At 38.9% G+C, this 24,653-nt stretch overlaps 1 protein-coding gene across 5 annotated transcripts in view; it reads right to left on the bottom strand.

The window, feature by feature from the left end:
- SIDT1 (SID1 transmembrane family member 1) overlaps nucleotides 1–24,653 on the bottom strand; it is a gene marked incomplete at its 5' end in the record, with an annotated part of 98,878 nt that overhangs the window by 54,234 nt on the left and 19,991 nt on the right. For all 5 annotated transcript variants that reach the window (XM_084232043.1, XM_084232040.1, XM_084232039.1 and 2 more), the window contains 2 exons: nucleotides 7,031–7,201; nucleotides 8,183–8,304. In XM_084232043.1, the coding sequence (XP_084088169.1) occupies nucleotides 7,031–7,201; nucleotides 8,183–8,304 (293 nt within the window). The remainder of the gene's footprint in view (nucleotides 1–7,030; nucleotides 7,202–8,182; nucleotides 8,305–24,653) is intronic.

The raw sequence follows: 24,653 nt of genomic DNA, 5'->3' as shown, positions 1-24,653 counted from the left end.
CTCCCGCTGCTCCCCTCAGCAGTGTGCTTCGGTCCTTCTGCCTGTTCTTCTCCCCGCTCTGGCTCTGGTGAATTCTCTCACCCTCCCGTGCTTCTGACTGTACCCAGTGCTTGTATAAATAAAAATAAATAAATAAATAAATCTTTAAAAAAAAAAAAAAAAAAAAGAAAGGTAGTGGTCTAGTTTCATTCTTTTGCATGTGGTGGGCCAGTTTTCCCAGAACCATTTATTGAACAAACTGTCCGTGTTCCATTGCATGTCTTTGCTCCTTTGTCTAAGATTAGTTGTCCATATATATGTGGCTTTATTTCTGTGAATGCAGAACTTCTTATGCAGTCCCTCCCCAGCTTCATCCCTTGGTACTCTCTAAAGTGTCTTGCTCTTTACTTCCTATTCTCCAATAAAAATGAAGCAATTCAATTTTTTTTTAAATTAAAGAGATTTAATTGCCTTTTCTAGATTGCCTTAGAAAAAGCATGTCAAGACATTTTAGCAAATAGTTTATAATTGAAGTTATTGTTTAGAATTCATAAATTCGAGCACTGTTTCTAAAGGTAATGACTAATAATTTAGACTACTTGGAGGCTAGGCTCAGAATTTAACAGTGGATATAATTTTTAAATACCTACTCTCAACAGAAATCATAATCAGTGTTGAGGATTGGTTCTGCTGAAGCACAGTCAAAAACTTATGGCTGAAAAAAGCAAAAAGTCAGTGTCACACAGAGTTGTGTGTCTGTTCCTGCTATCCCATGGACAGAGTCAAGACCTGGGGTGCTGTGTGGGACTGGGTAGTGCCCTTTCAGCAGAATGGGGAGTGTCACCTGCTGTTGTTAGGGCAACATGGGGCCTTCAGCTCTCTTGTTGCCAGGTCAGAGGAATGAAGAAGACAGTGATTTTCTTGGCTAGCAACAGACAGCATGAGATTTCCAGAAGCAACCAGTTTTCTTTGGCCATAAATTTGTTTTTGTATTCTCCTCTGTGTAGTTGTAACACTGACTATATGGCCATCACTATGAATGTTGTATTTTTTTTTCCTTTGATGTTTTCTTTGTTAGCACAATGTACAAAACTTTGAAAGCATGCCATTTTCTTTAGACAATCACGTTTAAGTCCTCTCTTATGGAGTCAACACTGTGTGTAAAATAAACATTGTGTGAGACATTCTGCTTCCTTCTCCATGAGCACTAATGGAAATGGGGACAGTTAATTTTATCAAGGATTAGAACCAACAGAAAAAAACTAATTGAGACTCTTGTGCACGTTTAGATTTAGAGAAAGAAGCATAACAGTTTCAGTGTACTTGTTTTTAAAAAATAATCATAAAAGCAAATGTTCAGTCATTTAAATATAAAAACTGAACAGTGATTTTGTTTCCTTGTTTTGGCTAATTTGAGGGAAAGGAAGAGAAAGGGAACAGATGGAGTCAAGAGAGATGTGTGTGCAGGAGAAGATGAGGAAGAGAAGGATCCCTGGGGAAAGAAGAGGAGAAGGGGTAGGGGGAGAAAATGGATGCAAGAGATTAAAAAAAAAAAAAAAAACAGAAGAAAGGAACGGGAGAGCAGAAAGAAAGAGTAGTGTAAAGAGAGCTTTCTTAAAGCTAAAGCTCAGTGATAACTGAGGTGAGTGCAGAGAGGACTCTGATTCACAGCATCTTACTTAAGAGAGCAAGTCCCTAGAACAGAACACAGTGGGCATTAAAGACCTTATTACCTTATTGCTGAAGGAAATTGGACTATGGATTTCTAAATACTCCTCCCTTATCTCCTTACTGCCATCTGTCATGAGCTCTCTTTGCTAACCTTAACCTTTCCACCTACCCTGTTGTCACCTGTAACCATCCATCTCATACCCTTGGCATTACTAGAAACTCTTGATGCACGTTAAATCCTATCCTTTCTTCCCTTCTCTGGGACTTTGCTTTTATCAAATCCAGCTCTTCTATAAATTTAAGCTGCCTTTGTACACCTTAGTTCATAAATATCCTCTAATCTTAACAATTCTAAAAATAAATAAAACCCTCCCAATGAAATTCCTCCCTCTTCCCTTTATCACTCCCTCCTCTGTTATTTTATAGTCTCCCTCTCCTTCACAGTTTCCTTAAAGAGTATCTACTCTCATCTCTCATTCTTTCCTTTCCTCTGTTATCAAGATTCTTTCTCTCCCTTCCCTCTGAAATTGCCTTTGCTAAGAGTAACAGTTACCTCCTAATTGCTAACTACAGTGACTTAACCCTTAATTTTCTTGACCTCTCTGTGAAACTTGACACTGTACCATTGCCTCTATCTTGGAACCCTTTCCTCCCTTGAACTCTGTGACACCTGCTTTCTCCCTTTTTCTCCCACACAATTGGCCATGTCTATTCAGACTCTTTTGATAGTTCCTGTTTCTCGTATCAGTATCATTCTGCAGATTGAGAATGTTACCCACAGGTCTGTCCTTGATCTTGCTTTCCTTTGCATATTTTATGCTAATATACACACACAGAGAGACATACACATACATACACACAGTTACATATATGTATTCAATTGCCATAAAAATCATATAAATATTTAGTTGCCACAAAAAAAGGACACAAATTGCCAGTGACTTTCAAGTCTCTTTTTGCAGCCCAGAAATACCTCCTTAGCTCCAGTCACATACTGCCAGAATAGCGCCACACAGCGCCAGAATACTGATGCCTGCTGAACCTCTGCACTTGCCTGTCTTTCAAGCACTTCAGACTTCATATGATCAAAATGGAATGTACCATCATTTCCCTGATCCTGAATATTGTGTCTCTCTTAGTATACCTTAGTAGGCTTCTGACATCATTGTCGGAATTATCTTGGATTCCTCCCCTTTATCTTTTCTACGCTTGATTGATCATCAGCTTACTGATTCTAATAGTGTAAAAAGTAACCTGGATGCACCTGCTCCCACTGAAACACTGGCTTTGCTTAATACAACATCCAGTGACAAAAACTGAAAAGTAACAAAAATCATTTCAGTGGTCTTCTCCAAATGCCAAAGGGTGATCCCTTAGCATGGCACAAAGCAAAATGGTCTAAAGATCTCTTCACTCATTTCCTCAAAAATTCTTCTACTTTTCACAGCATGGTAGCTGAATGATCTCATTCAATACTTCCTCTCAAGACAAAGATTCAAGCTCTGTACCAGGAAGCTGCAAGTATAATTCTGCAACGTGTTTGTTGAATCTGAAAGTGTATTACTTGACTCTTTTTCTCATTTACAGCATAGTTGCTATCATTATGTTCAGGTCATAATCATTTTTGTTCTTCTCTACTCAAATAATATTTCATTTGCCTCTACCCTCTACTCTCTTGAGTTCACCTTTCACACTGCCACTGAAGTGATCTGAAAAAAATCAGACCTGTTCATGTAATTCTGTTGCTTAAAATTATTTAGTGAATTCACATCACTGAAAGGTGATCACATTCACTACAATCCCTAGTACAGATACCAGCTGCCAAAGGTCAAAAAGACCGTGTGCCACCTGTTTCTCCAGCCCTGTCTCCTGTCACTCCATCACAGGTGGCTTGTGGACCAGCCTTACTGAAGCGTTTTTACTCAGTCTGCCAGCTGCAACTTAGACCTCTCTCCTGTGAATCATGTTGGTATCTAACAATCTGCCAGACACCTGCACTTCAAATTTAACATGTCTCAAGGTGAACCCATCATCTCTTGCCTCCCTCCAAAGATGCTCATCTTCTCTAGTGGGGCCACCATCTATAAATTAGAAGATCATCCTTGACTCCCTTTCCCCTTAACATTCCTTACATTCATTAGGTGTCATCAGTTGTACCTCCAGATTACTCATTTCATCTCATTAACTTGACCACTGCATCAGCCTTCTAATTTCTGTGCATCCAGTCTTGTTCTCTTTAAATCCATTCTCCATACAGCAATTACATTTTAGACAACTGCCTACCTTTCTTTTGATGCCCCTTCCAAGTTTCTCCCACCATATGATGAGGTGCCTGTCTGTTCCTAAAGCCCCCTGGTTGCCTCTCTGCAATTTCATACTCAGCAACTCTGAACAACTGGAAAAGGAGTGGTGACAAAGCTGTGTGTATGTGTTTGGAAGGAAGTGGAGGGGCAATAGATGGCAGGGAGTAATGCTTTAGTAAGAATTTTATTTTCAAAGCTGGATTTAAATAAATAAGTGCTTCATGGAATTGAGAAACATTTAGGGAAGCATAAAAATTGGAAGGACAATTTTAACTAGAAAGTAGAAATATCATGTTATAGTGGGAAGAGCTCAGAACTGGGAGTCAGAAATAAAATCTAGTCTTGATTTTCCCTTTCCTACCTGTGTGAGTTTAACAAGTCATTTAAACTTTCTGGGTATCAGTTTATTCTGGAAAAATGAGGTGAATGGATTAGCTTCCTAAGGGTCCTTCCATCTTTAAGATTTATGATTTTATACACAAAAGAATCAGAGAATATGTTTCATATGCCTGTGGTCTGCCATTCAAAATCATACAAAGAAACTATGATGTTGGGAATTTTTAGTTAATTCTTTGGATCTCACCACAGCCCTCAGTTCTTCCCCATCACCATCACTCTTTGTATTTTTGGGTCACCAACCAGGCCAGTATGGGACAGTCCAGAACTAAGGGGAAGAGACACACATACATATCAGTTACCATATCTTCCCAGACTTATTCTCATAAAATCTCTAGTAACTGTACATTTTGAAATACTCTAAATGCCTGGCTGTTGAGGGCAAATCGAGTCGTAAGAAGTGGGAACAACAGAAAACAATGTGAGGGAACATGTTGACTTGTGCTTTTGCCAGCATGCACTTCATTCATTAACACTGTACAGAGTTAGGACCTTATGACTTCAGTTTCACATCATTCAGTTTTCCAGAGAATCTAATTAGCCTCATAGAAAGTCTCACAGAATTCAATATATTACCACCAGGTGCCAGTGACAAGTCAAAGGCACAGGCCAATCTATAAAAGTAAGGCTTCTCTGAAGTTCACACTGCACTCTAATGTGCTGCCATGTCCTTTAAATGGATAATCAAGATTTCCCATATTGTTTAATATCATAAATAGAATTAATTACTAAAACAAACATAAGTACTATATTAAGAAATTGTTTAGAAAGTGCATTAACTCAGATGTACATTAAAATCACCTTTTTAAGGGACACTTTAAAATATGCATATTAAATGCTCAAACTCTCCTCTTAGACAGTCTGACTTAACTGATAGGTAGGTCTTATCCACAAGAGAATCTTTTTCTGCCTTTTTAGTGGGGGAAAGGGGGATGGTTTCCTTTGTTCTTGAAATTATCACTCACCTTTTTAAAACACAGATTAATGGGGAGGGACTTTGAAAAAATGCTGTGACTACTTTTCCATCCTTCTGACCCTTTAGTCACTCATCTACCCATGTGTCTCTATGGGTACAGCATTGTCAAGGTGTGTAAGAGAACACCACGATAATTATTTGATTCCTATTAGCAACAATATATGCTAAAGATATCTTAACTGCACTCACAAATTTAAGACTTTGGAAGAACAGACTATCCTAATAAGAAAAATAAGTATAGTATATTTTGTGTTTAAATATTCTGATTAAAAACAACCTAGTTGTTAAGGTATATCAAACAGAAAAGTGCACAAGTCATAAGTGCACTTGAATGAATAAATTACTAGGTAAACATAGCCATGTACTTCCTCTTTCCTCCCTGAAGATATCACTGTTCTGATTTCTAATATTATAGAATAGTTTTACTTGTGGGCCTCCCTGGTGGCGCAGGGGGTTAAGATGGGGGTTAAGATGCAACCTATGGAGCTGTCTGCAGCCACCACAGCACAAGTTCAATCCTCGGTCAGGGAGCGGCCAACATGGCGCAGCAGAACACTCCTGGCTCACCCATTGCTCCCCTTGGCAATGTGTTTCAGTGGATCTGCCTGTTCTGTTCCCCACTCTGTTTCTGGTGAGTCCTCTCACCCCTCAGGCCCCTGTCCTGTACCCCAGCTCTTGTATGCATGAATGGATAAATCTTTAAAAAAAAAATAATAGTTTTACTTGTTCTTAAGCTTTCTATAGAGTAAAAAAGTATGTATTTCTTGTCTTCTTTTGTTCAATATTGTGCTTGTGAGATTTATAAATATTGTTAGCTATATTAGTAGTTCATTCATTTGTATTGTATAATATTCCATAAGTGACCAGAACAACTAAACAACAGAACAACCCAATCTAGGAGTTAGGTATAGAACTGGAGTGGAGTTGTCATTATTTTTGAATTATAGCAATACACACACACACACACACACACTCACAAACATGCACACTGTCTTTGGGTAAATATAAACATTGATTTTCCTTCTGAGATTCATATCTCTGTCCCAAAGTTCTATTGAGAGGTTTAGGTCACAGGATCATTTCTTCAAATATAGTTTGTGTTTGCTGAGATTGCCTCAGAAAACCTATTTGTTCCAGTAAAACTAGGTCTGGATATGGGGACACATAGACGTATCTATCTTGGTGCCAGACTCAATGCCTAGACTCAAGGACTTCAAGATTCTTCCCTATAAGAAACCGGGGTCACAGAGGATAGGTGGGAAATAGGGATAACACCAGGAGTTTACCTGTTTTTCTTATCGATTTGTAGGAGTTTTTTATACATGCTGCATATGATTTATCAGCAATGTGTGCTGGAAATATATTCTTCTAGTCTGTGGCCTACTTTTTGTTCTCTTAATGATGCTATTTGATAAGTAAAATGTATAATTTTAATATTACCAATTTAATGGTAGTTTCTTTTAAAATTATTTAAATACTAAGAAGGGAGGAAACGTTTGGAACTCTTGAGAAGCCTGGAGCTCCCAGAACAGATACTCTCTTGCACAGAGAAGACCTACTGCCCAGAGTTTAGAAGGTTCAGTATGTCAAGGGAAACATTTCCTTATTGAATGTTGACCTGTAAGGGAGTGGGGGTAGTGTAGAGTATGCATGCACAAGCACAGGAAGCGCAAACAAGTGAACAGAGAAAGTGTGTCCTACTTACTGTAGCTGGAAGTGCTTGAGCTTGGTTACCAGCAGTTTGTACTGGGCACCCAGAGGTGCCATGGATGCTACATCTACAAATATCAGTTGCTGCAGAGGTCCTGTTTCATTGGTTGCTTCTGAAGGACATAAGGTGCGGCTTACTTCCTGGTAGTTGTAGCTCCTCTGGTATCTATAGCAACCAAAGGAGGAAAACCAGCAAGAATGAAGCTCAGTGAACAAGCAGAAAAAGAAGCCTGACTCATTTTACTTCTCCCCAAATATGTTTTCAAGTCCTTATGTTTTAAAATTCAGACTAGAATTATTGACAGTGATTTTAGAGTTTTTGGCATAGGGTTGTATGATGTAAAACCAGGGATGTCAGGACAGTTCCATGCTGAATCATGCAGGCTGTGTTTACATTACAATAGCCAAACTCTTAATTCAATGAGGAAAGCATATCAAACTCTGAAGGGGAATCAGTTAAACTATCATTTGATTCCATTTTTCTACTCCTCAAGATTTTGCTACATGGGACATAAAGAAAATCCCAGAGTCCAACTCAAGGCTATCAGTCAGTATCAACCCTCAAATTCCTCATTCTGTAGAAATTATTTAACACTATTCTATATACCCATGTCTATTCCTCTGGATTTTTTTCTTATTGGTGCTATTGTGCCTTATACTGCTTTCCTCTGTGAAAATATAAGCTCTATGAGGGCAGGGACTTTGTTGGTGTTTTTCTTTTTCCAATGCTGTATTCCTAGCATCTACCACTTAGAAATGCTCAATAAATACTGTGGAATAAAGAATGTACACAGTGGGCTTCTGAAGAATGGGGGTGGTTTTATTCCTTTAAGATGACTGCTGGTTCTTGCCCTGTCCTCAGTGAATGATCCACTAACCAACCAAAAGGCACAGAATATTCTAGGGTGGAATTAAAATGATGAAAGTTCTTTCAGGTGCAGCAAATCTGAACTTCAAAGAGGATAGAAACTGAACAGAGAGGAAAAGGTCAGGTTTATACCATGACCAATTTTTGTTCTTAGGATCATAATATGCCAACATCCCAAAGGCCTTCTTTCTCCTTTCCACTAATGAAAATACCAATAAAGGACTAGAACCTTGAAAGAAATTAAATGAAGTGATGTTGTGCAGGAAAAGATCCACTTACAGTCCTTGGAAGAGCAGAGGAACCTGCCAGGACAGCACCGCTTTCTGCTGGCGAACTACAACGAGGACCGGGTAGTCGAGGTTCTCTGAGGAACTGTTCACATATACTCGCACAGCATTCACCTGTGAGCCAGGGCAGCAAGAGAGATAATGTAAATCATACACATGCACACGCGCACGCACACACACATGTATGCATATATATGTCGTAGCTGTCATCTGAAGCTCTGATGGACTTCTGTTTCTCACATTTGCTTCTGACCTGTGGTAATCTGATGCCCCAATTGATCAATGTGTGAAATCATCAAGGAAGTTTTTAAAAAATGATGCTTGGGTCCAACCTACCAAAATTCTAATTTAAGTAGTCTTACTTGTAAAGTGAATATGGAGGCCTCAAAGGGCAGGCTGAGAAGTTTGAATTGGGCAGTCAACACAGGATTTTGAGAATAAGCCCAGAACAGAACAAGAAAGATAGAGATGTCTTTTTTTAATTGTTTTAAATATTAATGCTAAAGATGCAGATATCTTTTTTTTTTTAAAAAAGGTCTACAAGTGCCTCAGTTGCTGACAAATTTTAATTTTATTTGAAAAAATTATCATGTGCTTCAAACCCAAGTGTTATTGCCACATTTTACTAAAACCTACCAGATGGCCTGATGCTTCCCAAGCAACAGATACCACAGGAGCTGAATATTCTTTTTGTCCTGCTCCAAGGCATAAATCAATCCCTGACACAAAATACTTTTTTATATCAGCAACTCCATGGCTCCTTCTGAATACACGTCAACCCAAAGACTTAACACTATTGTTAAGCTATTGTAGAAGCTATTATAAAATTAAACGGTGGCCAAGGATCTAGATGATTTTGGTGTTTTCCTTCAGTTTTTATAATGCCATTGGCAACATGGAAAGAGCAAAATAGAAGAAAGGGAAAGTAAAAAGAATAAGAAAAATTTGAACTTTCACATGAGATTTTTTTTACCTCTGATGTCTTGAAGCCCTAGTGTAGCCTCAAAAACTTACTTAGTAGGGGAAAGAAAATGAAACAAGAAAATCCTACAGTTAAACCTTGAAGACCTGTCACATGTTCGAAATGAAATAGAGAGGAGACAGATATATTATTATTTGTCTCTTTTCTAGTCATTCTCCTTGATCAGGCCACTTCGCTTTTTAATGCCTGGGAAGAAATACTTGCTCATGAAAGGAGCATTTTTCTCCTGCCTACACCATGTTTCCATGGAAATTATGCTGTAGCAGATGATTGCCAAAACCCTGTCCTCAAAGCAGACCTCTTTCCTAATTTCTGGCTATTCCACAGGTACCGCAAACTCAACCTCTCTGAAATGAAATCCGTCACTCCTTTTACTGCTTACTTTAATTTCTTCTGAATTCCCTTCCTTGCTTGATGACTGGCCTCATATACAGCTATGAGCCTCAAACCTAGAGTCATCCTTGAATCCTACTTCTTTATCTTTCTCAATCATTAGGTCATCAAGTTCTACTGCTTCTGTCTTCATATTGTTCATATCCAGGTCCTCCTGTCCACCCCCAGTGACACTCTCATAGTTTAGTCCTTCATCACAGTGACCTCTGATACAACACTGTGAAGTATATGCTTCCTCTGTCTTCCTCTAGTGCCTGGCAGAATGAAGTATTTTGTTTAATTTATTTATTTTTTAAGAGGCATGTATTTTTATTTATTTATTTGTTTGTTTGTTTCTTTGTTTGTACATGCACTGGGTACAGTCAGAAGTGCGGGAGTGAAGTATTTTATTTTATTTTTTTTAAGAAGTATTTATTTATGCACACAAGAACTTGGGTACTGGCCAGAGGTGTGTGTCGGGGGTGGTGGTGAGAGGATTCACCAGAGACAGTGTGGGGAACAGAACAGGCAGATAGACTGAAATACACTGCTGAGGGGAGCAGCAGGCACGTCAGGAGAGGTCTGCTGCGCCATGTGGGTAACTTCCTGGCCGGGGATCAAACTTATGCTGCAGTGGCTGTGGATAGCTTCATAGGTTGCGTCTTAACCCCTAGCGCCACCAGGGAGGCCCAGAATGAAGTAGTTTAAAAGCAGTCTCACGTTTGAGGTTCATAACACCAACACTGACCAACAACATACAACATGTATTTTGAGAGCCCGCTTGAGTCTGGCTCAAATCTGCAACAGTTATATCTGACGCAAAACCTAAGGAAAACTGTGAACTTGGCAAGCTTCATCTTTAGCTTGTCTGTTTCCCTTCTTATTACCAAAGGTGCAATGACCTCCTTGCTTCTAGGCATTTTGTAGCAGAAAAGATTGCCCTCTATTTTTATTTTTATTTTACAGTTTAAGGCAAGGCCTCTCAAATTTTCGTGTGCTTTTAGCATTCAGAACTTTTAGTCCCACCCCTGGCATTTCAGATTCAGAAGCAAATCAGGAATCAAACTTTAAAAGAATACATTTTTAACAAACATGCTGGGGAAATCTAATGCATATGGGTTGAAGTCTATACTTTGGGCTAGAGAAACTACCAAAGAAACTACCCCATTTGTCAGCAACTAATCAACTTTCCATTATTGGGAGATTTACAACCATGAGATCACCAAAGTCACTAGCATGGATGGAAACTGGTGTCTGGTGGGGCTGAATCTGGGACTAGCAGAAACCAGGTCTGCTAGGAAAAGATCAGAACAGATACATCACTGCCAGGGTTATCCCACTTTACTGTTTATCTCCACAGACTAATTTTATTCCTGGTCTGGCTCTTGTAATCTACTTACTTTTTTATTATTTAATAATGATCTTACTAATTACAATAGAAACAAACACAAGGATGCTGGCATAATAAATTGTAAAACTATGTTAGAGTAGGAGATAGAAGACATAGGCAGTTTTTCAAGATGAACAGATAATGCATTACCCCTAGAAAAGGATATTCAAATTATGCTTTGCTTATCCAGAGGCGAATGTGTAGCTGAGAAAATTTAATTATACTTGCAGCAGTGAAGTAGGCTGTGTAAGGGCAAAAGCAAATGAAGGACAGGACACTGATCATGCATAATGGACCCTGAAACCTTGTAACAGTCCATTCTTTAGAGGCCAGGTTTTCCTTCCTGTTGCTTCTTCCTGTTGTCATGACAAGGACACTTTTATTACATAGATCTTATTTTTCCCCTATGTTTACAGCAAGCAGGAAACTGCATTATAGCTAAGAGAGAATTATTTAAGAACTCCCATCTCTGATACTACATAGATAGCATTTATGAAAGGTCTTAAAGCTTAGAGACTCCCTTTTTAATCTTTTTGAACATGTCAGCAGGGAAAAATTCAAAATTATAATAGGTACTGTAATTGAGTTACATAAAAAGGATGAAAATGACTTTAACTCAAAATCTAGTTTGTTTTTGCTAAAATGATGAAGCTGTAGGCTTAGTTGATACATCAGATTAAGAATCAGAGATTGCTTTCCACTAATAAGCACATCACTCTTCTATGTGAGCTTGCAAAATGAATTCCATCTATAAAAGGTTACAATAGTATTTGTTAATGGTTCCTTTCCCTAGTGTGCAACTGCTTTAGTAACTCATTTATGTTCACTAGCTGTGTACTTTGGAGGTGTTTAGGTTCCTCCCTCCCATTTCCCTCCCTCCTCCCTCCCTCCCTCCCTCCCTCCCTCCTTCTCTACCTTCCTTCCTTCCCCCCCCCCATATCATTCTTCATACATTCACTGAGTCAGCAACTATGGGATATGCTGGAGATATATTAATGACATGTTTATGTTTGAGATGCTCAGTCTAGTCAAAGGGACAAGTGAAAAACCCATACCGATAGTATAATGTGATGATAGTACAGTTACAAAATGATTAGATGCTATGGGCACAAGAAGGAAATGCTTGCAACCCATGTGGGGGAGTCAGGAAAAATAACACAGAGGTTGATCAGTCACTTCATATGTTAGGATGAAGTGGGCTCGTCCATGTATGTTCTGTCATTGCCTGCTTGGGGCATACACATGACCTTGATTTACAATGTTAGAGAACCTTACATCTAGGAGGATGCTCAAGGAGGTCATTTAGTCCAAAGTTCGATTACAGATGAGAAGTCCAAGACATAGAGGTGATGTGATTTCCCCAAGGACACTTAGCTATGGAAAAATCATGAGTAGAACCTAAGCTTCTTATATTCCAGTTTTCATGCAATAGTTGGTCAGAACAAGCTATCATCACAATTTTAAATCTCTGACTCCACTGCATACCACCACAGATACAGGTATTTCCTATTATTCCAATGTGAAATGAAGAAGCAATGTAAATACCTCGAATGAAGGAAAGAGAGAAGACACATACCAAGAGATATTATTTGTACATGTAAAACAGACAAAATATCACTAACTTGACTATATAAAGAATCTAACTCTTGAGAGAAATATGGCAATCCAATGGAAAAATGGGTAGGGGATATAAACAACAACTAAAAAGGAGAATGACCCAAAATTATGAAACATAGGAAGACACACAGTCTCTTTACTCTCAGTTGAAAAGTACTTTACTCTCAAAAGTACAGCAACAGCACATATTCAAGGATGTAGGGAAATAGGAATTCTTGAGTATTGCTTAACAAAATGTTACTTGGAACAACCACTTCAGATAGCAATTTGGCAGTATCTACTAAAGCTGAAGATGAGTTCACATTGCATTCCAGCATTTTTTTTAAAGATCTATTTTATTTATTTATGCATACAAGAGCTGGGGAGTAGGCCAGAGGTGCAGGGGTGAGGGGAGGGGTGAGAGGATTCACCAGAGACAGAGTAGGGAGCAGAACAGGGAGGATTGACTGAAATACACTGCTGAGTGGGTGAGACAGGAGAGGTCTGCTGCGCCATGTGGGTTAGCTCCCTGGCTAGGGATTGACCTGGTGCTGCAGTGGCTGCCAGTAGCTTGATAGTGCTGGAACTTAACCCCTTGTGCCATCTGGGAGGCCCGCATTCCAGCATTTCTTTTTCCTTTTTTAAAGATTTATTTATTTGTTTGTTTGTTTATTTATTTATTTATACAAGCACTGGGTACAGTCAGAAGCGCGGGAGGGTGAGAGAATTCACCAGCGCCAGAGCAGGGAGCAGAGCAGGCAGACTGACGAAGTACACTGCTGAGGGGAGCAGTGGGTGTGGCAGGAGAGATCTGCGCGCCATGTGGGACTCTCGCCAGTGGCCGGGGATTGAACCTGCTCTGCAGAGGCTGCGGGCATCTTCGCAGCCCAGCGTTCAAACACTGTGCCACCAGGGAGGCCCCATTCCAGCATTTCTACCCCTAAATTTATACACAAGAAAAACTGTCTAACATGTTCACAAGAATCATGAACAAGATGTTCATTGAAAGCACTGGTTGCGATAATAAATTTGGAAATAACCTAAATCACAACAAAAATAAGCTGGATAACAGGAGTATAAATAAATAAATTGTATTCCTATAATGAAATGCTATCTAATGCTTAAAAATGAGTGAAGTAGAGTATGGATCAGTTTGGTAAACTCTCAAAAAGATAAGTTGAGAGAAAGAGCAGATTTCACAGGAACACATACTGCATGATTCCATTTACATAAAATTTGTAAACAAGCAAAATAATACTATATCTTTAGTAAAATATGTATACACAGAAATGATAAATACCAAGTTTAAAATAATGGTTTTCAAAAACTTTAACAGATCATCCCCACTTCCCATTTTAATTGGTACTAGTGGAAAGCAGAAAATTACTGGGTTGAAGACAAAGGACTTTATTGTTTTTGGCACAGCAAGCAACATGCGCATCAGCATGTTTGCATCAATTTTCCTTGTCCCCAAGGGCCATGCAGGTGATGTGACTGGGCCCAGATGGGCTCCTATATACCTGAAGTAGGTTGCATTAGAGGGGAAGAACCATGAGCTCAGGAAACCTGTATCTTTCATAATGGGAAGTAAGCCTGACCTTTGCTCCAGGGAGAGAGACTGTCTCTATCTTTTGAAGCAGTTTACTATACAAATACCTTTGAAACAAATGAGAAAAAAATTCACTCAGGTCTTTCCTGTGAGATGTGGAGAAATCAAGAGACCTATGAAGAAATGTTTTTTCCTAATGGTGACTATTGGAGGTGTAGGAAATGGAATGGAACCAGGATGGGGGTAAATAGGAAATTGGCTTTTATTTCTTAAACTGAGTTGTGGGAACATAACGGTTACATTATTTTCTATACACATTTATATGTCTGAGGTATTTCATAATGTGCTTACCTTAGCATTTGCTAACTTCGGAGTGAAAAATCTCATTTTCCACAGTTATTCAAAGGTAACGGAAAACACTTGATCCCAAATGCAGTCTTACTGCTCTTCTGGCTTATTTCCCCATAGTCTATCCTTACTCCACTGCTTGACCTGCTTTTGCTAATTTCATTGATTAGGTGATTATAGTATCTATCTGTATCTGTCTGTCATCTGTCAACTATAGTTGACATCTGTCAACACTAGTTCAAGATGTAGTGCTAAAAAAACACCAGCTGTTTGCTGCCTCTACTTTTGTTTCGGCCAGCTGCAGAACTTTGCATTGTTTTTGGGCTCATTAACATGACTCATTTCACCATTGCTCTACCCTGAAAAAGAAATATGGCTGGGGAACCAAATGAATCTAATACTACATTGAACAGTGATGTGTTAACCTAGATTCTGTGTTACTGGGTAGATTCATTTCCTATGTATGTTATTACAAAGTACCACAAAATGGGTGACTTCAAAGATGAGATTGATTCTCTCACAGTTCTGGAGACTGCAGCCTGAAGTCAAGGTATTAGCCAGGCCACACTCCCTTTGAGACTCTGGGCCCGATACTTCTTGCCCCATCCTAGCTTCTGACCGTTAATCCTTGGTGGTCCTTGACTCACAGCTACCTCACTCCCATTTCTTCTCTGTTGTCACATGGTGTTCTCCTCAAATTTCCCTCTTCTTCTAAGGATTTCAGTCACATTGGACTTGGGTTGTCATCTTAACTTGGCTGCACCTACAAAGACCCAATTTCATAAAAACGTTCACAGTGAGGGGTAGGACTTCAACACACATTTGGGGAAAATGTAAATCAACCCCTAGCATTAGACTTGTAGAGTCTTTAAGCATCAAAGCCATTTTCCCTGACTCTACCTTTCCCTGACTATCAGCTTACCTCCAGTTTACCTCAGGTCTGTCAAGACCCCTCATGTGCCGTGAAGGCAGGCCTGCTGGGAGAGTTTATTATGTGACAGTTGTATGAAAACAGCTGTCTCTAGACAAAGTGACCTTGCGGTTCTGAGTGTCTTCTTATTAGAGGCTAGAAAGCCCTACAAAGCATTTTATTCCAGCTTTTCATAACTATTGCACGGAACTGAGCTGCTTCAAGTTTTATGTTTTTATTTTAGGAAAAATAAAAGCATTAAAATAATTCCTGTAGTTATTAATAAGACTTCTGTCTGATGCAGCCTTGGAAAGCCATCTGCTGGGAGCTTATGCCATGATGAAGAAAGATAGATAGAACTGAATTTTATTGTCAACACTGATATCTGTCTGAGTGACTGTGGACAAATCATGTAAATTCTCTGGATCTCAGTTTCCTCAACTACAGAATGGGAATAGTAACACTCAAACTTTCCACCTCCTTAGACTCTGGGTGACAGCATTTCTTGACCTGTGGAGCAGAGGGCGGAGTTAACCTTCAGGCTTTGGGTGGAGGCAGTGCTTTTCCATTCCCACACATTTACCCGTCCATCAGTTAATTGGCGGTTTCCCATTGTGGACACACTTATAAGTCCAGTCGCCTCTGACAAAGGAGAAGTTTCTACCATCCATCTCACGTAGGATATTAATTTCCTTTCACTGCTTGACTTCCGGCTCTCCTGGAACAACTCATTCATTTCATTTTAAAGAGCATTTTACCCCCTTGGGAGCAGTTTATCCCCTATAGTTTTGAATTCTTATTATTTTTGACTCAGAGCACTTTTCTATGACACACACTTTCCAGATCTCATTTTACTGTTTCATTATGCCAATAATAATCTAGATACAAGTATATTCATATATTTTCTCTCTTTTTAGTTTATGATCTAAATTTTACATTGAAAATTTCAGCTCCAGTAAAAAACATGGGAAAAAATTGAAAAAAGATAATAATTGACAGGCTAGTAATATAAAACAATAGATAGTCTAGATTCTAACTACTTGAAGAGGAAACTTGTTCATTCAATAAATATTTGACTGCCAGTTTTGTGGCAGGCATTTTTCTGGGCACAGGAGATAAATTAAAACGTAGTGTAGACATGATCAGTACTATCCTCACTGAGATTATAGGTTTGCACATGGCATACCAATTCAACTAATAATTGTATGACATTGACTTTGAGGGGGTACATTTTCCTAAAGAACGAGAGAAATTAATCTGAAAAATGCTAGACAGAACAAGAGAAAAGTCCAAACAAAGGGAACAGTGTAGTAGACATAAAGGAGGCAGGAAAGGAGAGGTAAAGAAAAGAGAGAGAAGGCATAAACCCTCTTTGAAGGGTTAAGAGAAAAGCAGTTTGGCTGGAGGCCATTACAATTCTGAAGAGGCTTAAAGTCTCTTTAGGTTGGGGAAGTTGGGACTTTAAGGGTAATAGAAAGTCTTTTGGAAGGTTTTAAGTCCCACCACCCTGTTGCCAGCCCTATCCCTGGAAACGCAGTGTTGCCTCTCTTTCTGTGAACAGCTGCTTCCCTGAATCATTGATTCCCAAATCAGTGTTGGGGGAAAGAAGATCTGGTTAGCAGCACCGAAACCATATCCTTCTGCCTCAGTTGTCAGGGGAGTGATTGTTCTTAATTCTTTAGAATTCTTTAGTAGTATTTCAGTAATATTTCTCTCCTTTTGTTTTCTTCTTCTGAGACCCCAATTGTGCAGATGTTACTATTCTCCTGCCCTCCTAATTTCTTAAATTTTCTCTTCATATTTTACATCTCTTCAGTAGATCCTCAACCAGTTGGTACCTCAACTTGATCTTCCAGTTCTCTAGGTTCATTTTAATACCCAATCCACTTCTGAGGTTTTTATGTAAATAGTATTACTTCTTAAGTCTGGAATTTTGGATTGGTTTATCTTTCTAACTAGCTTCCTTTTTATTTTTAAAGATTTATTTATGCATACAAGAACTGGGGTACAGGCCAGATGTGCAGGGGATGAGAGGATTCACCAGAGACAGAGTGGGGAGCAGAACAAGCAGACTGAAATACACTGCTGAGGGAGCAGTGGGCGAGGCAGGAGAGGTCTGCTGTGCCACGTGGGTTGCTCCCTGGCTGGCTGCAGAGGCTGCGGACAGCTTCACAGTGCTGTGCTTAACCCCTTGTGCCACCCAGGAGGCCCCCTAACTTGCTTCGTTTTAACAGTGTCTTCCTATCATATTTCTTATTTCAAAATATCACTCCATTTTTTTTAAAGTAAGTTCATTATTAATTTATTCATTTTAAAGTGATTGAAAATTTGTTCCATTTATGAACTGCAACTGTTTTCTAAGTTAGCTTTGTTTTATGATTTTCCAGCATTATTTAAATCAGACATGCCTTATAAACGTGATAGCTACTAGATGGATAAGGACAGATTCTGTAGTAAGACAGCTTAACAAGGGAATTCACATATTTTACAATATATAGCAAGAAATGTAAAAAAAAAGATTGTCATTTATGATAGAGAAAGAGTTCAACTTCGTTAACTGGGTATTTCTCTTTAGTTAAGTGCCCAACAAGGCTTTTGGTTTATTTTATTGAATCATAAACAGTTTCCATAACAGAACAAAACAGATTTGCAGCAAATTTCTCAAAAATAAAGTATTTTTTATGGCTAAAAGAGTTGCATTGTATTTTCCATTAATGGAAAGTTGACTTCATTTTTAAAAGGATAATCATGTTTCTAATTCATATTTGCCTTTTTCAAAGAAGGCCTGTTACTGTCTTCAGAGACCCCTCACCTCTTCTTTCATAAAGACCTGTTTCTGTTACTTCTGGTAAAGGTTCAGTCTGAGGTCTCTCATAGAACTTCCTTCTACAGATCTGTTGTTATTTTCTCTCATGAACTCTCATTCCCTGTGGTTTGGACAACCTAGGGTACCTAGACTACCCTAGAGAGAACCACAGAAGGGAGAGGAGCTAAATGTGAGGACAGTTCAGCATGGAAGGAGGAACTTCCATAGCTGAAGAGTCACCTATAGAAGTCACCCTTTCACACCCCTCAACAGTCCGTGTGGGGGTACTTCTACACCACAACTGATACTGATTCTGTTGTTATCTCCAGGCTTTTGCCTTCTAAAGGGGGCTGTGGGGAAAAGAGGAATCACTCAGGCTCAGCAGGTCAATCCGCACAGTCATTAACCTCTATCCATTTGACCTCCATAGACATTACCCCACCCAGCCAGTGTTGGGCTGGTGCTGCTGGTTTTCTCCCTCACAATGATGGTAAGACAGGGCAGGTGAGAAACTTCCTGACTAAACTGAGGGAGACAGAAAAGCACACCAAAAAAATTCTCTTCCAACCTCTTCCTTACCCATAGCCTCTTAAATTGTAGCCTGCCTTTTACCTTTTACTTCAAGTGCTAATCATGTACAGTCTCTCCAGGGTTTCTCACAGATTTTGTATTGGTCATCAGTCCCACTGATCTCACTCAAATCTCCAGGCATCTCTAGACTCTGCTGCTGGGAAAGAGCTAGCAGCTCGTGTTGACCCACCATCCTCTCTGGTACCTGAGTCTGCTCATCCCTGTAGTGATTCCTTTTCTCCTCTTTATCTTTCCTGTTTTTTTCTCTCTCACTTACACTCCTCCTGTGAGTGGGTTGAAAGGAGAAAAGTAATGACTTGATGGTTTGTGCCAAAATGCAAGGATCCACTCCCTGGATTTTATTTATATGCTGAGTGATTGCACTACAGGCAAGTTTCTTCTAGAGCTATTCTGGGGACTACTTAATTAATGCTCTGAAGATGGAAAAGCACTAGAAAATTATTGTTATGATTGTCAGAGTTACAAGCTGATGCTTATCAGCTACTTATTTCTGAGGCATTATTACCAGATTGGTGCCATTTACTATTTTAAATCAATATTTGTCAGGCTATAAGTAGTATCTAAAGAAAATTGCTTTCTAAATGGGACAAAACTGATCATCAGTAAACGTCTTTCTCTTCAAAATCATCAAAGAAAATTTCTTGAGACAAGCAGGAAAGACCTCAGAGAAGGCCATGTTTGGAAACGAAACCATTTCTAATCATGGAATGAAGATTGTGGTAGAAAGAAACACACAGTACTTGAATTCTTCTTTGACACTCAGAATAGAGGTTGCTTTGTTAATAGGCATAGACAGAAGGCTGCAATAGCTGGTTTTTCTTCCTGCACATTTTGGTCCTTCATCAGGCTACGTCTAGAACCATATAACTTTCTTCCAACAAATGCTCTTGATTAAGAACACCCAGGAGGACTTTTGGTGAGGCTGATTTTGGGTCTACCCAGCATCTAAATCCATTGCATTAAATCCCTTCCTTTAAAGGACTTTCTTCCACTGTACCTCACTGTGTGAGTTTTGTGGGAGGCAAGGCTGCCCACAGAAGCCACAGGGGCCAGATACACAACTCTCACTCAGATGGTTGGACTTGGTGCTTTGAGTGATGATTAAGTAATAACAGATGAAGGGAGAGCTTAGAATTCACTGGTATTGGTGATATCAGAGGGGTTCAAGGTCAACAATGTCTGGGGTGACCATATCTAATGGCCACGGAGGTGGTGGTGCACCATGCACATCCAAGCCAACCCATTCCTGCTGCATGACTTGCTATAATTTACTGCAGCTTAGTATCTGTTGGCCCCAATCATGATGTAAGCCTGGGAATTCAACTTTGTCAGTTACCCAATATCCTTCTAATAACTCCTTTTTCTGCTATTGTTAGCTGGTTGATTTTCTGTTGCTTCCCTTCTGTCTCCATCACTCATACCCTATACTCCTTGGAGCCTCACTGTCCACAGACATCTCCAAACCATTTCTGCACCTGGACTTCACACTGCTTGTTTCTTTCCTTATCTCCTACCCCACTCCCCTTTATTACTAAAATAAACATTGTCTCTCTCATAGAAAGCTGTAATTTTTCCACTCTGTGAAGGTGGCAAGAGAGGGAGACATATACAAATTCCTTTCAGCCAATATTGGAGAGGATAAAATAAAACTGTGGGCATTTACATGTTAATCTTTTTGAAGCATAGCATATGCTCCCAGTTAGGTTAATTAAAATAGCTGTGAGTCACTCTGTCCACAAAAGGGCAGTTAAATCTAGAAGGACAGAAATAGTTGGTTATTCCTATTTGCCGTGGCTTATCTACATGTGTCTGTTTAGTGGAGATCCAGAAATACCAGTTCTTAGACTAAGTACTTCCCTGGAATATCAGATAGGCTGTTAAGTCTCTAAGCTGCCCTGTTTCTGGCACAAAGATGTAACCCAGCATGGCTGAAATGAAGCAAAGTGAGGAAGATTGGTCTTCTGTGGTCCATAGGGAGTCAGTGTAAGACCATGGTGGGTGGGTGGCTGTCCCTCCTTGAAACATTGAAGAAAATCTGCCAACTTCACAGTTTTATTTAGTGTCAACCCTATTTGAGAGATACTAGATACACAGAAAAAATTGAGAGACGAGACAATAGTAGAGATTAGAGGTGGTGGCAACAGAGGGGAAGATTGGCAGTGATAAGAACAATGAACCACAGGTATATAGTAAAAACATTAAAATACACATAAATTACATATAAAGTCCGTGTAAAATATATTTAAATATTACATATAATAAATATATTAAGTGATATTTTGACTTTGAACAGAGTTGAAAAACTTTTTTTTTTTTTGAGATTTATTTATTCATTTATACAAGCACTGGGTACAGTCAGAAGCACGGGAGGGCAAGAGAATTCACCAGAGCCAGAGCAGGGAGCAGAACAGGCAGAAGGACTGAAGTATACTGCTGAGGGGAGCAGCGGGCGGCAGGAGAGGTCTGCGCGCCATGTGGGACCCCCCTCCGGTGGCCGGGAGCAGCCGGGGATCGAACCAGCACTGCAGAGGCTGCGGGCAGCCTGGCAACCCAGCGCTCAACTGCTGCGCCACTGGGGAGGCCCGAGTTGAACAACTCTTGCCTTCTGGTTTAGACAGAGAGATATTTCTTAACTACACTCTTGAAAATTCAAGATATAAACTGAAAGTACCTCACATGGCCAGAGGATGCTGTTACACAGGACATCATGTTACTGGATGATATTAGATAAACTTAGATTTTGCTGTTATTTTCAGAAACTATACCTCTTATTTAAACACTTAAGAGTATAGTCAAAACATAGGTGATCTTCACCTTTAAATAAACCAGTACTTTCATAAGTACACATTGACACCTCTGGCCAGCCTTGGGATTAACTGTAAAAGGTTAGGTACCCAAAAAATTACCTGAAAATTATGATTGACAACTACCTCCTAAAAAGTTTCCAGTGGTTCCAAGTAAAGAGAAAATTTCCCAGTTCTTGGGCGCTATGATAGAGAAGTGGATTCCTGTAGGTTTCTTACCAATAAAGGCTTCAATTCAACTTTTTCTGGACACATTTTTCAGTATAAGACACCATGAAAACAGCTTCACTCTTCTTTTTCACCCCATTGAAAAAATCATCCATTCAACAAAATCAACACTTGCATATCCATCTTTCTAATAGCACAATCCATTTCTTTGTCTATTAGTATCACTTCAAATAAACTCAGGGGGTGAGGGAAATAAAATGTGAAGTAATTAATTACTACAGAAAATTAATTTTATTATTAACGCACTTAATATATAATCTACATTTGCATTGGGCTTTGCTTTTCTCACTCTGGGAATGGAACACTATCTTTTCACATGCAAATCAACTGCTTCTCCTGTGCAAATAATTTTTACACACATTCTTAGAACCCTGTGTGTGAAAACCAAGGGGCCTTACCTGAGGACTTAATAGAAAACAATCAAAAATACTTTTTCAAAGGAACTCTCCTACATTGTTGGTGGGAGTGCAAACTGGTCCAATCACTATGGAAAGCTGTCTAGAGGTTCCTCATACCACCTACTATATGACCCGGCAATTCCACTACTAGGGATCTACCCAAAGGACACAAAAACATTGATTCAAAAGAACACCTGTACACCTCTATTTCTTGCAGCACTATTTATAATAGGTAAAACATGGAAACAATCCAAATGCCCAAAAATAGATGACTAGATAAGAAGATGTGGTATATATACACAGTGGAATATTACTCAGCAATCAAAAAAGATAAACTCATGTCATTCTCAGCAACATGGATGGAGCTAGAAGGAATTATACTCAGTGAAATAAGCCAGAAGGAAAAAGAAAAAATATCGGATGGTTTCACTTATAACAGGAATATAGGGGAACCAAATAAGACATCAGTGTAAAAAATAATAATAACAGTACAAAACACAACAAAGCAAAAACAGACAATTACAAACCAGAGACATACTGCAGGGGAGGAGGAGGGAGAGGGATCAGAGGGAGGGAAAGAGGCGAACAGGAGACTGTGGTGGGTACACGGGTGCCTTGGGAAGGAAACTCTGTGGGGACTCAACCTGAGGGGGTGGGGGGAAATATTGTTTAAAAAAATTAAAAATAAGAAAAAAAATACTTTTTCAGCGAAACGCAGACCTATAGATTTTGTTGGCTTTCATTTTGTTTAGCGTAGCCAACTGATGTACTGAAATATCTCAATGTTTCTAGTCTCAAAATCTAGAAGAAAAAAGACAAGAAAAACAATGTTTATAAATAATGATTTTTTTTCCCAGTAAAACAAAAACTTTTTTTTTTTTGGCATTTTCTGATATTTTCCTTAGCAAATAAATAGGAAAAATGGTGAAGCCTCAATTCAAAGAACTCATTGGCTGTGCCTTTAAGTCATTAATACATCATCTTGGTGTGTTGACATGGAATTTCATTTAGCTCCAGAATTAAACTATGTGGGTATAATTGCTGGCTAGCATATTCTGGGTTTCTTCATGGCAGTGAGTAATAATATCAACACAGTGTGGTTACTACTATTCAAAGGAAGGAAGAAATGTTGGCCTCTTTTAGTAGCAAAGAAGTTTCATGTTATTACAAGTATCTTTAAGGTCTTTGGTCTTTTAGATTCAATATAACATTGAGAAGTTACTTTGAAGATACTTCAAGTAACATGTTGAAACCAAAGCAGGAAGCAGAGAAAGATGGAAAGTTCCTACATATTGTATCAGATACTTAAAACACCCCTAGAAGGAATCACGGCAGTAGTAAAATAAAAAGCAAATAAAACTACCAAAAATCTCAACCAGACACTGTATCAGCCTGTTTACCAGGTGTTCAGCAGGACTACAAGCAGAAACTAAAATGAATTGAAAAATAAGTACAACACATGTGGCAGAGGTGGAAGGAAATCAAAACAAAACCACTTCCAGGCAGCAAAGAGCTCTATGAGAAATTTCTCAAAAGGAAAACAATCAAAAAATGGTACCTCTTTTTGAAAAAGAGTTTTCATTTACTTACTTTCATAAGACAATTAGAAATGGTATTTTTAGCAAGTTTATCAGACTTCTTTGTAGTTAAAAAAAGGACAATCCAATACATGCTAGAAAAATGTCAAAACACTGAATCTTCATGCTTGAATAAGAATCAAAATCACAATCTTTCCCCCTTATCAGTGGGAAAAATAAAGCTATGGGAGCAAATAGGATCTGCTAAAGGTCCACAGGTAACTTAAAGGGATGCAGACACACATCTTCTGGTACCCAACAGAAACTCTTCCTAAATACTGCTCTGCCTCTTGGTTGTTTATTGCCTTTGCCTTAAATAAGTTATACAGATTTATTGTGAAATATTTAGAAAATCTGTTCAAGTACAGAAAGAAAATAAAATTTCTCCATAACCTTACCACTCAGAGATAATAAAAAGTTTAAAATAGTTCAGAAACCACTAATGAAAACATACACTGAGAAAATATCCTAAGACTTGAAATGGATAAAATTATAGGCCTGAAATCAAACACTTGGGAAATCATGCCTCAGCTATCAGTGATATCATTTGTTTCATGATCCTGTCTTCCATTTCCTCATGAATTAAAAAAAAAAAAGTAGTTATGTTTATCCTTTTAACTACAAATACAATGCTGAGGGTCACCATACTTATTAAAGGGTCTTGGGCCCCAACGTACGATCTGAATGATTGGTCCTAATAAATGACCTAGGTATAACTAATGATGTCATCTTCCCTGTGATTCCTAAAAACCATTATTTTATACCATTATTTTAATAGTGATAGGGAGGTATGATTCTGCACCCCCAATTACAGTGTGTGTCTTTTCCCAAACCACTTCAATTCTCAGACAACTGTTGGGTGTCCGCAATTCAATTCAATTCTGACACTATCTATTAGAAGATAATACATCA

This window comes from Talpa europaea (assembly GCF_964194135.1).
Source record: "Talpa europaea genome assembly, chromosome: 4".
Classification (NCBI taxonomy): domain Eukaryota; kingdom Metazoa; phylum Chordata; class Mammalia; order Eulipotyphla; family Talpidae; genus Talpa; species Talpa europaea.
This window is presented reverse-complemented; position numbering and strand designations above follow the sequence as displayed.